General features: G+C 39.6%; 1 protein-coding gene across 2 annotated transcripts in view; it reads right to left on the minus strand.

The window, feature by feature from the left end:
* The window catches only part of CHN2 (chimerin 2), a 164,622-nt gene that overhangs the window by 64,969 nt on the left and 81,093 nt on the right, over positions 1-18,560 (minus strand). For both annotated transcript variants that reach the window (XM_064444341.1, XM_064444340.1), the window contains 3 exons: positions 7,732-7,763; positions 4,578-4,691; positions 2,282-2,567 (listed from right to left, as the gene is read on the minus strand). In XM_064444341.1, coding sequence (XP_064300411.1) covers positions 2,282-2,567; positions 4,578-4,691; positions 7,732-7,763 — 432 coding nt within the window. The remainder of the gene's footprint in view (positions 1-2,281; positions 2,568-4,577; positions 4,692-7,731; positions 7,764-18,560) is intronic.

An 18,560-nucleotide genomic window follows, 5' to 3' on the forward strand; every position in this document is an offset into this window, starting at 1 on the left:
GCTGTGATTGCTCCTACTCCTCCTGGCAAGGAAAATATGTTAGAAACAGCTGCTGTTCCTCCTTCTGCTGCTTCCCCTCAGTGGGAGGAAGGCAAAGAGGGTTGCCAACAATGTAATGGCTTAGCTGAAGCCAGCTATTTTTACATGACAGCACAGCCACGCAGGCTGCTATGGCCTGCATGTATGGAAATTTAGATGAGCACTAATCCTTATAAGGTAAGGACCCATAGTACCGCCTTTTGCGTCATGAGCCACCTTGGAGGTAAATAACACTTTACACACTTTAATTTCATTCAGCTGCATTCTCTTTTCCCAAGTAACAAGCAATAGGACAAGATGAAATGTCTTCAAGTTGCGCCAGTGGAGGTTTAGATTGGATATTAGGAAAAATTTCTTCACTGAAAAGGTTATCACACATTGGAACAGGCTGTCCAGGGAAGCAGTTAAGTCACCATCCCTGGAGGTATTTAAAAGATGTGTAGTTGTGGCACTTAGGGACATAGGTTAGCAGTGGACTTGGCAGTGTTAGGATTACTGTTGGACTTGATGATCTTAAAGGTAATTTCCAACCTAAACGATCCTATGATTCTAATTCAATAACTAATGAGGTCCAGAGATGTATTTTCACTATTGACAGCAAGTTACATCAAGGCCAAACATTTTCAAGCACAGGTGCCTGGAACTAAAAATGCAGCTCTACAGTTACTTTAAGCCTATATCATAATTTTCTGAGCTGTCATCAGAAGAAAGTCTTGCCCTCTACTTTGTGCTGTGTTTCATTTTCTCGATATGAAAGAAGCTTTTCCAGAACATCCTTTGGACCATTCTCCTACCTACACAAAAACACCTACACAAAAAAGTCTGTCACACTGCACTACGTTTATTTCGTATTGTGCCTCAAATAAAGTCAAAATTCACTTTGTTGTGCCTGCAACAGCATTTAAAAGCAACCAGTGTCCAATCACAGGAATCAACTGAATGAGCATGAAACCTGTCTCAATGACATCCACTCCTTTTGCATATTACAATACCATCCAGTTGAACCAAAACTATTGTCATCAGTGGATTCATTTTGAAATAAAACTTGAATGGACGACTTGGTGCTGTGCCATTCTCCAAAGGACTTCCCTGTGGCAGCACACCTTCCCTAAAAAATGTCATTGTTAATGGAATTAATTTGTTATAGAAGGTGAATAGGTTTACATGTCAGGTCAGTTACTCAGACAATTATTATTACTGAGAAATCCAAACCAGTATACAATCAGCCAATGCAGATATGTGAACCCAACAGATAATTATGCCACAAATGTCCTAGAGTGATGAGGGTATACACAAAAAAGCTGATCTCTTTCCATGTTCAATATTACTATATGATAGCAAATTCACTCCCTGCTTCCCAAATTCAAACTGGCTCTAGTTCTCAACTAGCTAGCCAGCACACTGAACACTAAAATCATCAGTCACACAGCAGAAGTACTCTTGCAAATGTCAGTAAGTCAATTCAGCACGAACACTGGACTCAAAAGATTTTGTTTGACAGTTCTTACTGCCTTACCACCTGGGAAATGAAAATATCCACATGTCACTGCTTACAAGACTGTTTCTCATATGTAAAAGATTTTCTAATTTTACATCTTCAGATGGCTTCTAACTGCAAGGAATTCTCAATTTATCATCATGTAAGTCCTAGTCCATACAGTGCTATGGGATATGGGTGCATGGGAGGAGGAGATCAAGGACAGCCCACTTCAAATGAGAAGAGCAAAGGGAAGCAGACACAGAATATCCCGATTTCAGACCCACGAGAAGAAAGGGAAGAAAACACAATATCCCAATTTGAGACCCATCCACCAAAGAGGAGCTTTGGACTGTGAATGGAAAGATAACAAACTTGAGCTGTGGTGAAGGGTCAGTGGGAACCAGTTTCATAATCCTACTGTTGAATATGCTTGAGTATACATGGACAAAGAAACATAACCTTGAAAAATTTTAAATACAATTCCCAGTCAGATGGTGTGTGTGTATATATATACATATATATGTATTTACACAGTGAAAATATTTGCATTTGGTACTTATTAAAAAGCTTTCATCATAAGCTCCAGTAAAATATTAGTTTGGAGCCAAGATCACATTAACAGGGTATAAACTTTTCAGTGGGATGGTAATACTTAATGAAGTATAGAAAAATTGAAACAGGGCTTTAGACAAAACACTTTTTTCTCTCAGATTTGATAAAAAGACTGGTATTAATTGCCAAAATTTTAAACTGAATACTTACCTTTTCAACCGGGGTATTTTCTTCACTTGTTACACTTGCTTTTCTTGATTCATTTTTTGTTCTGCTCAGCCTCCGGGACACTTTATCTCTAAGCAAAGTGGCATATCCAATGTGTTCGTAGATGGGGTTTGTCGTCATTTTGGAAATATACTCAGAAGCCTTTGTTTCTATATACAACGTTATCAAGCCATCTGTAACCAGATCATGGATTGATTCAAATCTTTTCTCCCCAACGAAGTGCTTCCCATCATAGAACAACCTGTAGTTTAAGGTCTGATTACCAAATCTGCAAGTACCAGAAAAAAAGGAGGGAGGGAAGAAAAAGAGAGAGGGAAAAGTTAGAGGGAATTCGTACTGGCAAAACACTCAGGAGGTAATTTCGCTGATGAGTCTGTATGTCTGGATTACATATGGAATATGCACACAGCTGCAACAGGGTTCCTGTGTAGAGACCAACTCAAATTCAAACCCAAACTTGACTGCATCATATGGACTGGGCTACAGAACTGAGGCCAAGTCTCCGCAACAAACTACATGACCCAGACATACGCGGTTTAAACCTAAATCCTAAAGGGACTACCGCAGCGATCGGAAAGGCATGTTTGCATTGACAAGACCTTACACCAGGGTGCATAACTGTGTTAAGGCCTCTTCCATCCCAAAATATTTTTGAGGTGTAGAAAGTGGATGCTTAATTTACAGTCAATGAAGAGAGATGGGCATCTCTAGCAAGTAATTCAGACCATAAGGGTCTGAATCACCCTCTGGCAGGCAGCCAGGGAGACCAAGCTCCTAATTCAGGGGCCCATTTAAACACCCAAAGTTCTGTGGGATAACCCTGGCCCTATTTCTGGCAGGTGTAATCTATGGGTTTTTTAAAAAGTGTTTTAAAAAAGCAAAGTGCTGTACTAGTACATTTGGTTTATAACACTGAAGCTGTAATCCCATCCTTGATTAAAGGATTCAAAGATATGACATTGGGTTAAGTAGTCCTTATATTGCATCAAATGTGCATGTCTCTGCATAGTTTGTTGGGCATTCAAATCAAACTGTTTAAGCCTCTTATTTTTCACCCACATTTTTTATATGAATTCCCAATTTATAATCAAATTCAGATTTTGTTTCTACAAATAATGATCCAGATGGATTTAGAAATCATGCTGTTGTGTCAAAACAACAGGCACTTTGCCATAATCCCATCCTTTAGTACTTTTTATTCTTTATTTTGAAATATCTCTCTAAAACCCTAAAAAACTACATTTGTTCTTTTTCAGCTGACAAGAGTTGCTTTCAATTGACACCACTTTTTAGTTGGCATGACTCACCAGCTTTTCCAGCTCTACCATCTGCACATCAATATGAATTCTGAGGATGATTTCACACCATATCACAGTTACTTGGGGTAACTCCTTAAAGGATTTTTCCTTCTGGCTTACCAGTAGCAAGGTAAAAAAAGCAGACTTTTATTTTGTGTATATCTTGTAGAAGTAATAATGCTATAAAAATTGCAAAATATTGCGAAGGAACTTGTTTTGTCAAAACCCAATAGAATATCTTGTCCTCTTGCCACTAACCCGCAGCAGCTTTAAGACTGTCGTGTGGGCAGGTTTTGAATGGCACAGCTAAGCCAGGAGCGGCTGTATTTTCAAGGAAAGGCACCTGTGAGGGGCAGTGAGGTTGTAGCTTGGGCTTCCACCGAATTTTTCATTCAGTGGAATAGCAGACTCTTACTTCTTTGAGCAGCAGCATCCCATGCTTCACACTTTATGTCTACAGCAAGCTGAAATTCCAGCTAGGGAAGAAAACAGAAGTCCAGTATGCAGCCTTTGACAGCTGGTCAGCCACTGGACTTCATGATTTTCCAGGTTTATCCACAGTTATTATGCTGATGGTTGTTGATGTTTGTGTAGAACACTTCACTGCGCTCAGAGGACAACCTGGCTGTGTCCACTGCTGGGACGCTCTCCTGTTCTGTACTCACTCACGTCTTTCTTGAAACTCACAGTTTTCAAGGAGAAGCTCCATCTTTACAACCCTCAACTCTAGGTAGCAAAAATTTTGAAAATGGGCACAGGCTGCTTCTGCAAAGGACTCCCCTAGACAAGTTCTAAAGGAGTGACTGAATTGCTGCAGTACTGCAATGGTCAAACTACTGACAAGAGGGTGTAAAATCACTCTGACACCATGAAGTGCATTAAGTGACAGTGGACAGAGTTCACTCAAAAGGGACTGATACAATCCCCTCCATTAAACACATTTACATTTGAACTATAAGGCTCTATTAAACAGCATTTACCTGAGAGCAAGAGTATAGCAGCCGGGTTGCCGCTGGCTTTCTCTAAGAATATATGCTCCTTCTACGCCGGCAAGTATTTCATCTGCTTGCTCCCGAGAAATGATCCCGTGAAACCTAAGGGAAGACATTTCAGTGACTAACAGAACAACCAGACCAGAAACACCTCCTCCTCCACCCCAGAAACCATTTGAAAACTTCTGCACTGCAGAACATCATGGTCTAAGCCATCAGGACAGCTTCCAAGCATCTAGAAGTAGCAGCACAGTCATCCAGCCTGGGCAAGTCCAGCATAGGGGCAAACCAAAAATTACACTGTATATGCAGTTTCAGTCAGTATAAGCCAGCATGACGCTTCAACCACACCCAAATACTTTTTTCTGTAAATGCCCCATCTTTTCACAACCTTCTTCTCTTCTACCAGTCGACGCCCCTCTTCCTTGTTTCCTTTCTAGAGCCCTTATGACAGTATTAAAAACTATCTCATTATCAGTTTGCTTTATTTTTATATTTCTCAAATTTGTACGGGAAACTGAATAAAAAAAAATTGCAACAATTTTTCAAAATTCTATTCTGCATATATTAAAGTAGAAGATACAGAGTAGCCTTGAGAAAGATACTGTTTTCTTCATTTCAATGATTTCCTTGTTCAGTGTTAGAAAAAAGCAATACTTCTCTGGTTCTTTTGTGATTGATACTTTAAGAAAGAAAGAGGCCTTAGGATGCACAATTAACCTTATGCTAATCAATATTTAGAGGTGATCTTTCCATAAGTACAAATGCCGCCTTTACAGCAGTTTGAGTCTTAACTCCTACACACATTTTGCTGGCTGGTAAGTCTCCGGGGGTCTCCTCAGAGGTTTTGAAAGTTTCTGGGTTTGCTGCTGTCTGAAAAAAGGCACTAAAATGTACTAGCCTTCAGCATTTTCTCTCTTCTGACAATACATGTGAAGTGGCACATTTCTAACACTGCCTCTGGCTCAGTAGTGAAAGAGAAGAAAAACACATTGGATGTAAACGCAATTGTTCCGTTCTCTTTGCACTGTCTTTTCACAAATAATATATTTTGGAAATATTAGGCTTAGGTGATCTTTCCAGAGTAACTTTCTATTCAAAATTATGTAAACTGATTCATACTTCCTGCCTGTACTGGTGGGGGACACGCTCACTTACTGCCACGTTCAAATTGAAATGAGCATCCCCTAGATGACATAATTTAAGCATGTCTTTACCACTAAACTCATGGCAGTTCATAACGCCAGTTAAAAATAATGAGCATAAGCTATCTGACGCCAGAAGCTCATTATAGCAGGCTTTAGGTTAGATATTAGGAAAAAAGTTCTCCTGGTGATCAATTTAAGAAATCACTGGGACAGGATACCTGGGGCACCTGTGAAATTCCTTTAAGCATTGGTGGTAAGTACTGGGTAATCCAAGCCCTCTCATGGATATTTTTGGTACATTTTTATAGGGGCATAAAACCAGTTTGCACACAGTACAAGATCCCCTGAACTCAGACGCCTGCCTCTGACAGCAGCCAACAAGAAATGCTTACGGAGAGAGTACAGGAAGCAGTGACATATTTCTTTCACTTCACATCCCTGTCCATCCATCACTGGTTTAGCCAGAAGTTGCATCTGATCAGCTGTGACCTTACCCTTCATGAATCTGAGAATCTCACTTGTAAATCCTTTAGTATCTTCATGCTTTTGGCCTTTGCAGCACCCCGTGGCAATGAACCTGAGAGGGACACTGTGGTGCGTGTCCCTCTCTTGGACAGCCACTGCGGAAGACCTGTTCATTTTCCTCCTATGGTAGGAGCTGCATGCCTTTGCTCCACCGATGTTGCACTGCGCTTATGTTTCATTTCGTCTATAATCTTTCTAAAAAGGAGGGAGGGGGAAGGGGTAGAGAGGGACTAGAACTACACGCACTTTTAAAAATGCAGCCACATCATAGATTTATATAGTAATATAATTATGTTTTTTTCTGTTTCCTTCCCTAGAAATTCCTGAATCTCTTTCCAAGCACTACTGAACACTGAGTCAATTGCTTTTATACGACTGTCCCAGTGGTTCTGAAATCTGCTTTCTGAACGATAATAACTAATGTTATCTTCCCTGAGCAGGTTCGCCCAGGTGACCTTTTACAGTTCCTGCCAGCCCCGCTGTTCCACAAACCCAGAGTAAGTCAACAGCCAAGCAGGTTCCTGGACAAGAGACTGGGGTAATGGTTTTACAATTCCCGCTGTAGGAAGTGTGATGGGTTACCCAGGTAGTTACTGTCTTCAGCTCTGTTGTACTTTAATGGCTAGACCTGAATTCCCTGTTGTCAAAGATAATATTTAAAAAATGAAACTTCAGTAATTAGGGGCAAAGCTACTGGCTCTTGAGGTTTTTGATGGTAGAAAAGGATCATTAAACACAGATTATGTGTCTCGAATGGAAGAAAAAATAGAACATGGGATCTAAGTAAAGTAACTCAGCTAGCGACAAAGGCTAGTGCCTCAGCAGATCACTCTAGTAAAGGCCAAATGCCAGGTCTGGGTGGTTGCTGCAGTGGCTATGCCCAGATCTCCATGCCGATGCAGGATCCAGCACCTTTCAAGCTATTTATTGGCAGGAAGACTGCTGAGCACGAAGGAATTATACTCTTTTCCTCACAACAAAAACACACCTCTTCTTTGGGTATTTCTGACTTCATAACTTGAGCAGGGAGAACAGCATTTACACATGCAGTAGTATACACACATACTTCCACAACCATGTAGGGTGGTGAAAGTATAGGAACATACACAAAAAGGCAGTGAGAAGGGCAAGCAGCTTCTCTCCTCCCCAGACCAGTGGGAGGTTAAAGCCACAACCAAAATAAAAGGAAGAAATATTCCAGACAGTATTTATTCCCCAAACTGTCCTGCAAACAGCAAAATAAACATGCAAGCTCACACAGCAGCACAGTCCACGGATTGTGAGCAGCAATACTGGACTGTAACATAGATAAATTATTAGGCTTTCAGTATATTTAGCTTCCAGTTGAAGTGAAAGGTAAAATAAAATATTTTATCAGACCTTCACTGTGTCTTTTTTTTTTTTTTTAAAGTTCTAGAACAACAACTTTTGATTACACTCAATAGATACTTAAAAGAGGAAATACTTACTCTCTTCCGTAATACTTCGGTCTGTTCTCCACCTAAATTTTGAAAGAATAAAAAATAATAAAAACATACTCAATTTTAAATAAGCTACACAAAAATAAATTATGCTTGGTTATTAATGAGGACTACTGCATCTAAGGGACAAAATTCTGCCGATCCAAATCTGTGACTGGAACATGACTACAAAGAAGAACAGAAAAACGAAAACAGAAGAGGTGGTTTTACTGATGCATTTCTGGGAAGAATAATACATATTAATGGTAAAAAAAATAGACATAATTGTGTAAAAAGTACATATAATTGCATAAAATCTGATCAGATGGATAAAGAATAGTTTACTGCAGTTTTGCCAATCTAATATTTATACTATAAAATAAGACTATTTTTGTTGTACACCCTTCAGCTTCTTAAAAACATTTTTTTTCCTATATACGGCAACTAACCAAAGATAAAAAAATTAATATTCTTGGGAGAAAGAAGGTTTCTGGATTTAGATCTCGTTTTAAATTCCTTGAAGTCTCAAGGACTTGCGGGCCTGATCCAAAGTACACTGAAAGTTGCTGGAAGGACTCACAATTATTTTAAAGAGCTTTGAACCAAGTTTTAGGAATGTCGTGTTTTTATCCAGAAACTTTGGCTACGTCTGACACTTTGACTCGTTTCTCAGACCACAATCTTTTGCCAAGTTCGCAAAAAAGGAAGCTCCCCAGCCCTGATTTCATCTGTCACCAGCCTGTGCCTTCACCTCGCCTGCCTGGTGCCAGCAGGGGGCATGGCTGCCCAAGCTTTCACACGGGGGCTGGTGCGGAGGTACCCTGCCATGCACACAGGCTTGCTCGATTATTACATTATCTGACTATTACAAATTAATTTTCAGATTTTAAGATGTATTCATATATATGCATGCATTTAAGTGTCTTTATAAAGAGATGCTCTCTCTCCAGCTATGGCACTTATCAATAGAGTCATCTTACTGGGCTGCAACTTCAGCCAGCATTTTCATGTGCAAGCATGACAGAACTTAAGACAAGATATAGATAAAGTCTCTTAATTATCAAAAAAACCCCCAGCTGAGTGCATGGAAGTTGTCCATATCAATGGAACTACTGCTTCATACGTAGTGGCACACACAGAGAAAAATTATGGTTTCAAGACTGTTTCATCCTTTAGGATAAAACCAATGAATTTTCACCATTTTATCTGACTGGAATCAAGGACGCTTCTCTTGTTTTTATTATATCTCATTATTCCATTCATAAAAACTTTACATCAATGAAAGTTTTTAATTTCTGAATAGCAAATGCATACGTGTGACATTTTTGATTCAATAACTGACACACCACGCACTAAACCGAGCTTTCTACCCTGCAGTCACTAAGGCTACAACACAGTGCAAAATGAACAAAAGTCTGTACAAGATAATGAGAATCTTCAATGGAAGACCTATGGGAGTTCAATCAAGTCCTTACTGCGCTTCTTTCTCAGCTCGGCATTTGTCTTCTAGCACGGCACTAACAATAGCAGTGTCATACACTTGAAACTCCTGCCTAGGAGTAATACCTTGATGCCAACACTGTTGAGCTCTGAGGGGCATGAATAAGAGGAAAAAGCAAACACAGAAGTGAAGTGAGAGCAAAATTGGGGGAATTGCCAAGTGCAGGTGCTGTGTTTCTATGTGCATATACTGCAACTCAGAGAACAAAAAAGTATATGAATTAAATTTTTTTCACCTTTATATTTTTATAAGTAAAAAAAAAATATCAATAAAAAGCCATATTACCTCACAAAGGAGGTTGTTCATATGTTAATCTTTAGTAGCACCACATGACTTTATTATATTGGAACTGTGCTGCTTTCCCGTCATCCTTACAGACATTAATGATGCCCCAAAGCATATATTTAGCCGGGAACTTGATTAAAATATACATATCCAAACCTGGGTTAGGTGAGACCACCACATGCAATCTTCTCTTTCATGGAAACAAAGGCTACTCAGTACATGAAAATGGTGACAAGTAACAAACAGATAACATTTCATTCCCACAGAAAGCCAAAGAAAACCTTTACACCACGGAAGTAAAGCATGACTTTCATCTAGGATTCAGAATCTGCTTCTTTTTTAAAAATATAGATTTGCCTTGATTGTATTTACACACAGAATAAAACCCAACACTTTCAATCTACCTTAGAAAGATAAAAGTTAAAGTACCAGCACTCAACCTCAAAATTACCTGTAAGCACAAGCGTCCTGTATCTGCTCCCCCCTTGCCCAGTATATATAAAGTATAAAAGCAATCGGAAATAACTCCTTGAGCAAATGGGGGTGCATTTTTTATCCCTCTCACAACACCATTCATGCAAAAATACAAATTTGTCTGTGAAATTTTTCTCATTTAAGTAGCAGCTGACTGAACTGCCCTGGACACTGAGGCTTCCATTTTTCCTGCTGTTCGTGAGCTAAAAGATTTGTTCTTCTGAGAATCCACGCAAAGCCCATCAAATCTTTGGTTCTTCCCTCTCCTCCATTAAATAGAAACCTTTTCTCCAACATCTTTGAGCATCCCCGTGTTTAAAATGGTCAGAACTTCAGCACTTGGCTTTATGCAAGAAAGATACTGTAGTGTTCCCTGACATTTCAGGGATTCAGTTCCAGATATGCCAGACCATCCAGGCGCCCCAGAATCTAGAAATTCTCTCCTGTGCTCACCACAACCTTTAGCCTGAAATAATCGTTTCACTGCTAACCAACTTCACCGCTAGGAACAAACACAAGGAAACAAAGTTACAGCAGGATAAAAGATCAAAATAACATCAGGGTCCCTAGATCAAAACCAGAATGTTGGACTGAACTTGGAAATAAACCAAAAGCCTGCACAATTGATGGAGGCTTAAAAGTATCAAAGGAGCCAGTAGGTCTGTTTTGCGCCAACCGCAGACTCTGTACAAACTTCAAGGGAAATTCTATATATCCCAGAAGGCAAAGGTGACCGAAATTCACTTGGGCTCAGCTTTCCCTCTTCTGCTATAAATGGGTTTGCACACACAAAGTCAGGCAGGTCCGCCTAAGAGAATTCTTAGTGGTGGAAAGAATAGAAAACCTGCAGGTAGAAAAGTGACTGTTTACCGGTGGTAGGAGCCCAGAATAATCAGCCTTATTCTGAGGACACATACACTTAGGTATTTTTCATAGATAATGGCTATGAAGAACACTTTCACCACTTTCTGTATAGCCCTCACACTTTCCTTTTTCAAACAGGGGCCACTTTTCCCAGGCGACCAGTTGGTTTTATCCATTACTCTGCCCCATCTCACCAGACACTGAGCAAAGGGAGAGGTCAGAGGTTTTGAATCATTTAGGACTCTTATGCTAATAGACAAAAACAAAGTACAAAACTGATGAAAATTACATAAGGCCAATAATAGGTCTTCACTAGTGGAAATATATTTTGTCTTAAAGAACTCCACAGCTTGCTTTTACTACTCCCATACAGAGGATAAGTTAAATGGGTTCTCTCTCTCCACTAGAAGTAAGCAGTAGCTTTCAATTCAAATGTGAGATGGTAATTTTTTGGCTTAGAAAAAGGTATTATTGCCAATCTCAAATCAAAAATGTTGTTACAGAGCAGGCGTTTCTGGCTGTTGTTCCAGCAGCCATGGAGAAAACGCTGAAAATTAGTACTGAAATTCATAGCAGTAATGCCAAAATTGTCTAAAATTATAGCCAAGTTGATCAGGAAATAAGATGTATGGTGAAAGCACTACTAATCCAGCGCTCTTACAAAGCCAGCAACATTCAGTGATATCGAATATTGAAGCATGCTCAAAGAAAAATAAAACCCAGCACAGCTCTCCTGGCAATCCCCAAAGGCCTTTGGAAGCTAGTATTTGAGAGACTGTGCATGCTCCAGCCTTGACACCCAGCCTGCCAAACCTGCTTGCCTCTCCCCACCCCAAAAAAACCCTGACTTGTACACTTAGTCTAGTTTTACAAGTTTTTTTTTTTTACAATGTTACAGCATATTCTTCAAGGTGCGGAGTTAGTTGTACTGGGGTTTGAAGTCAACACTGAGATGCAAATAAGTATTCTTCAAAAAAAAATACACTCGCTATCTAAGCTAATCCAATATATTACACTTACATAATTTTGAAGTTTACTGAATTTTAATGCCCTGAGATTTGTGGCTCCTCTTTTGGCCAGGATGGTTTAGCCCTGGCATGACATACTCCTGCTAATGTACAGATTATTGTATTAAAATCCTACACCACTCTGCAAGGGAACTCACCACAAAGCTACTGGGAATCATGCAGGCAGGAGGTGAGCATCCCCTAATCTGATAGATTTTCATTGCAACCATTGACACACAAGCCACACTGCACTGAAGATTTGAATATACCCTGAAGAATTCTGTCTGCGTAAGTACTACCACAGAAATAAGATAACCCTAATTTCAGAAAAATTTAATTTCTCTTCAGCTTCATTGCACAAGAAATATTTCCTTATCCAGTGGCCAAAGCTGAACTCTAGAAGTTGGAACGAAAATTTAGAAATCCTTCTAGGACAGCACTCTGTCTGTAATTCAGAAGGGCCAGCATGGCATAACATTGTATATCTACCTATTTCAATTACTGCCTTAATACATCCATGAAAATAATATAAAAGGGGAAAGGAAACAATACGGTGGGTAGCTGCACCTGGTGCTCTGTTGTTCTCTCCAGTACACAGAAAGATCAGAGAAACAAGATCCAGGAATTAATAACGTCGGTGTGTTCACTCAGAGCAGGCAGCGAGGCATTTTTCCAAAGGAAATTTAATCTGATATATTTTCTGTTTGGAACAATCCTAATTATTTTTCAGTAATTCTAGCTGACTAGATACAAATACATTTTTCAGTTCGGTTTGACATAAAGTGAAATGGAAGAGTTGGAAGAGAAGCTTTCAAGACAAGCCCAGTAAAAACAGACTGAGTTTATTGTCTGAATTGTGCAGCTTCTGCTAGAAGTGTCATAAGGGAACTGTAAACTTTAGCCTTACAATCAACAACCCAAAAGGATTAAGGAAGATTGTAAGCCCCCATTAAATGGAATGAAGTAAAAAGCTATGTTGAATTTCATTACTTCTATATTTTTTTTTTGCCTCCAATTTTTTCTTGAAGAAGTTTCCACTTAGATCAATTCCTGTGTCTAACTTTCCCTCTAAACAGGGCAAATTATTTTACACCAATGACTCTTCAGCAATTTAAATTTGGAGAACATTCTTTTTGAATGGCAATATTTATCCACCTTTTTTACTACCTTTCTGTTACTTTCTTACTACTACCTTATCAGGCTCTCTGGCACTAACATTTTCAAAGAGAAGCAACTCTTGGTTTTGCAAAAAGTATCATATAAAGCCTGTTGCTAATTTTGTTAGTAGGAATAGCAGCAATGTAACATCTGCAATCCCCAGGCCAAGGACTGGCCAATTATAGTCACTCACTATGTAGATACATAGTGAAAAGATGGTCTTCTCCCCTAAGATTTTCAGTCAATGGCATTCAGCCTGACGGATGGGACAGGCTTCATGTGACAAGCCTATCCAGCACGTTTAACCTCACGAGTATGTTCACGTGCTCTGGCTGTGTGATAAGGGAGGAGCAAAGACATTCCTCAGAAAGAAGCTAGCAGTGCACAAGTCCCCAGCGCAACTTCCACGTGCGCTGCCCATGTTTCTGAGGCTCTCCAGAGAGGTCACATGAATAGTTTTGGAAGTCTGCATCTCCTTTTGTCACTCAGTCACAGAGCCATGGGGATGCCAGCGTAATGGCCACTTGATGGATACACATTCAGCCACATGATGGCGAGGGATTACAGTGCCTCCAGGACAAGAGAAGAGCTGGGAGCAAGATGTCAAAATCATTCAAAATACCAGAGGGGCAACGACTAGACAGGTCTCCACAGAAAAGGACCCTGGCATCATTACAGAGCATAAAATGAACATGAATCACTGACGCTGTCTGTTGCAAAAACTGCCAAAGCCAGGATGCCATACTGGGATATAAAACCAAGAGTGCAGCCAACAAAACAATTTAGAGTAATCCTCTCCTTGCAATGTCTACTCGGAAAACCTCTAGCTGGAATACCGAGTGTGGGTTTGGGCACCACGTCTCAAGAAAGAGTGGAGCAAATAATCAGAGTGAGCAGGGGTTTAGCAAATGTGAAAGACATGAAAAGTGAATGGCCTAAAGAAGAGAAGGCAGAGAGGGGCTGTAGCAGAGAGGTATGAAGAAGGCCGCTATCAAGAGGAAATAAAAGAATTTGTTCTCTGTGTGCTTACCAGACATGACAAGAAGTAATTGGCTTAAACTGCAAAAAAAGAAGATAGATCTTAGAACTTAGGAAAGTGTTAAAAATAATTAAACACAAAATAAATAAGCAGAGGTGGTAATGAAATCTTCAACCTTGAAAACCTTTAAGAAGAGGATATGCAAACATCTCATCTCGACACAGGGCTAGCAACCTCTTGAGTTTCTTCCAGCCCCGAGATACCGTGACCCAGCCTATTCCTCATCTCTGCCTGGACTGCTCTCAGGAGACAGGGATCAGCAGGGAGCACACTGAATAGATTGTATTAATCACATATAAAACCACAATAATACCATGTCTCTGCCCACCTCTGAAAGGCTCTCAGGAGAGAAGGCAGCAGGGAGAAGGCAGTGCAGAGTAAACCGTTCTGGAGAAGAAAGGCAAACCGTCAAGTGATAAACTGGTCACCACTTACCTAACAAAAGTCAGTTTAAATTTATCAGCATAGCGAAGCACCAAATTGTGTTTGATATCTTCTAACAAAAAATTCTGCGGTAAAATTTACAGACCTGGGGAGAAGGTAGTAGTGGAGCTCTTCACTATTAAGAAGAATATAAAATGAAGGACAAAAGCAAAGAACACAAGGAATGCTTTTATTAACTGCTGCTCAAAGCTGGACAACTTCTCTGCTCTCATGGCATGCTGTAATCTACAGAGAAGGTAAGATGCGCAATGACCCTTTCGCAGAAGGATAACGCGTCACAAAGAAACGCAGGAAGCTCAGCAGCTCTGATTGTTACTGTGGGACTTACTGCAGGCTGATTTCCACTCTAACAAGGTAATTTATATCATTTTTAAAGACAAAAAATTTTAAAAGAATTGGGTTTGTTTGCTTACTTGCTTGTACCAAACTTTCAAAAGAGCTGCTGCAAGGCATCCTTTATGAGGGTATTTTTAACTTGGGTTTGTTTCCTATCTATGACCTTGAGCAAACTGTCCAGCAGCCAATAACCAATATACCAGACAGAACATTGTAAACTCCAGAAGGTAACGAAAATCTTCCCCAACACAGACATCTGCTATTGCTACTAACCAGAATATATTTCTGTATATATTCAGCTCTAACAGAAAAAAGCAAGATTTAACAAAAAAAAAAAGAAAACCCAAATATTTTCTGACCTAGTAAAGAAAATAATGTGCTCCTGAACATGAGCTAAAATAAATTGAAATAAATCTTAATCAAGGAGGCTGCTGCTAAATAATCAGGGGAGAGAAAAGTCAAGTTCAAACAACTTCAACAGCAAAAGCAGGGGTCATCTATTTTGTTATGCAGCTTCCATTCACACAGTAAGGGCATCGTTAAATGTAAGAAGGAATATCAATGTTACCTTGAATGAAAGATGAAAAATTTGAATATAGCATTTAAACTGTGCTCCCTTTTTCCAAGAATTATGTGTTGAGTCATTTAAATGGGAGGAAAAATATCCCCAGCAGCAGCAGATAAATGCAGTAAGCTGTATCAAGGCTCTAAATGCTGCTTGCAATTCTGTAACCAGCGAGAAGGATTTAAAAATTCCTGACACAAGCCACAACAGTCCACAGCGCATCTGCACAAACCTACTGGTGTCATGTCACCTACCTCAATGCACCCCAAAAGCTGTGTTTCCTAACCAGCTCACTGCTACTATTTGATGCAAACATGCAGCCCTTCAGCAAGGTGCCTAGTGATGCACTTGCGAAGTGCCAAGCGGACATTTATAACCAACCTGCTGGAGACTGGTTATAAACTCGAGGATGGGCTGGAGGTTTGGAAGGAAAATCAGGAAACAACTCATCAGAACTGAGAGTGGATGGGGTAGGTGGGAAGTGAGGAGGAGGGGGCCTTAGACAAGCCCCTGCGTAGCGTTGTGGGGTGTGAGACACACTGCCACTTCATTACACTGGGAGAATGCCTGTGCATGGGGACAGGGGAAGGATGAAAGCAAAAATCCAAGGAGAAATAATAATATTCATTCAGTTAATCTCCTGTCATTTATTTTATGAATACTTCTGCTCCGTACTTGAGAACAGGAGACATTTCTCTTAAGTCAGGCTATCTGCAGAGTCTGAACAGGAATAAGGGAGCTTAGACAGCACTGGGTGCTTTTCCTGAGTCTGGAAAGGGTGGAGATCCTATTAGCTCCTCTGCAAAATACTAAGTAGGAGAATATTTCCATATGATGAACAATCTGGTAACCTACAAATGCTTTCATTTCAACAAAGCTGAATATTTTGAGACCTATTTATGAGATATACTATTAATAAAAACATCTCTATCACATACACACACACACTCTCACTTATTTGTACAGGGTAGTTGACATGTTTGTGTATATTAGTCATGACGGTACTTCAAACAGATATGCAAATATTTTGGAAACGAAGGATATATTATAAATCTACGTTGCAAACCTTCTGAATTATCATTTTGAACCCTGAAATTCAGGAGTCCTTATTTGAACACAATACAAACTCCACCATGTTCATGCCCACTTCTCTTCGATGTTCCAAATAGACCTGTACCAACTGGCTGATGTGTTCTTTCATTCTGTGTGTAGGTATATATGTACATATACAGGAAGATAGGAAGCAAGACAGATGTATATATAAGAAATATAAATTCATCAACTGTTCAAAACTCTGTGTTCTTATCTTAAATCTTGAAAAAAAGATATCAGACACCTCACAGAGCATCAGTCAGAAAGCAGAGAGAGTGAGACTCCCTTCTACCTATTATTTTAACCAGACACAAGGAATACTGGCCTTGGAACAGATATGCAAATCTATACAAGCACATAGGATTTTCATCTACACACAGACTTACTGATGAACTACTAAGGCAAGATATGAAAACGGCTTTCATTTATTTTGGCTTGAAAACTATTTATATTTGACATCATGTCAAAATAAAGAGAACTCGGTGAAAAGACTGATACGTAACAAGAATAAAAGGAAATAAAATATTAGGAGAATAGCAAAATCATAACCACACATACGTATCACGCACTTCCAAAGGAAAATGGAGAGGCGGGTGAAACTTCCCAAAAAAGCTTTCAACCAAGACCAGAGGGATAATTAGCAAGCTCATCAGTCCAGAAAGACAGCTACATACAGTTTCATTAGTCAGAAGTTGCCATCTTGTCTTCCAAAAAGATGGCTTTAACTATTCCATTTCACAGTGATTAATAAACGCACCAACTGGTTCACACTGTATTCCTCTGATGAAGATGAACACCAGTCTAATTTGAAAATCATAACTTAGAACATTAGTAAATCAAACTTGATTAAATTCAAGTGGAACAGACAAACCTCTTCTAGGTTTGTTTAGCTGTAGCTACTTAAATGAAATATTTACTATCGTGTCTGCAGAATAATTAGAAAGCTTTCTCCTCCATTCAGTAGCCAATGGACTGTTAAAATGAAGATGATGTGGCTTCATCTGAGTGCTCCACCACCCTACTACTGCAGTGGGGTGAGACTTTATGGATTTTAGGAGAGATGAGATTTGCTGTCAGTCCTTAAAGTGCCTTGGGAAAAAAACACACTGCCAACTTTCTCTGGTGTGATGAATATAAGAGAATTTTGGGCAAGCAATAATCCAGCCTCCCTTATTTCTTTCATCCACTGCTGCAAATCACAGGCATTCTGTGGGACAAAGTTCACTATGGAGACACCACTGAAAAATGATACTGGGTGTCAAACCACTGAAAAATGATACCGGGTGTCAAACCACATTTTAAACCTAATAGGAAAACCTGCATGTGGCCAGCTTAGAGGGGTGCTGGATACAATGCGTTTTGACATTCCATGGGTCCTCTGCACCAATTTAACCAAGGACCCTTCCTGGCCCTTTTCAGTCCCTTCCAGCACAGCCAGGCTTTCTATTTTCGCTATGGATTTCAGCTGAAGAACTTTCCTCCTTTTGTCAATGTCTATTCAAAATTGCTCTTCAGCTTCATTGCAACCCACAGACTACTGCTGTGTCCTCCTTGTTTCTATCATAAAGATAGGATTATAAAAACACAATTAAAGCAGCAGCAATATTATAAGAATTTTAAGATATAGGCTCCATTAAGTCTTACATGTACAAACATTTTCATTAATGAAAATAGGTTTCAGAACAATTCTCCTCATTTTCACTCAGTTGCTGGCTAATGGGGTCTCTTGGTGTGTCACTGTGCGCGTCCTGAGGTTTCTTTCTAAGGAAAGATAATATTATGAATTATCCTAGATAAGCCCTCAGGACTGACAGTAAGAGACACCTTCTCATGGTAGTGTCTGACTTTTTGCAGTAGAGTGATTTGAACAAGTGCCATGAAAATTCCCATTTACTCCCATTATTTACCACCAATTTAATGACCAATTTCAGTGCCTATTACAGCTCTCTCGTACTTTACCACAGTATAGACATTGTTCTTAGAAAGATGAGGGCAGAGGAAAAGAGGAAATATTCAGCTTGTAAAGGTCACTAAGTGAGCAGAATAAGGGAATTAATGGAAGACTTATTGCAA

Source organism: Phalacrocorax carbo, chromosome 2, assembly GCF_963921805.1.
Source record: "Phalacrocorax carbo chromosome 2, bPhaCar2.1, whole genome shotgun sequence".
NCBI classification, from domain to species: Eukaryota; Metazoa; Chordata; class Aves; order Suliformes; family Phalacrocoracidae; genus Phalacrocorax; species Phalacrocorax carbo.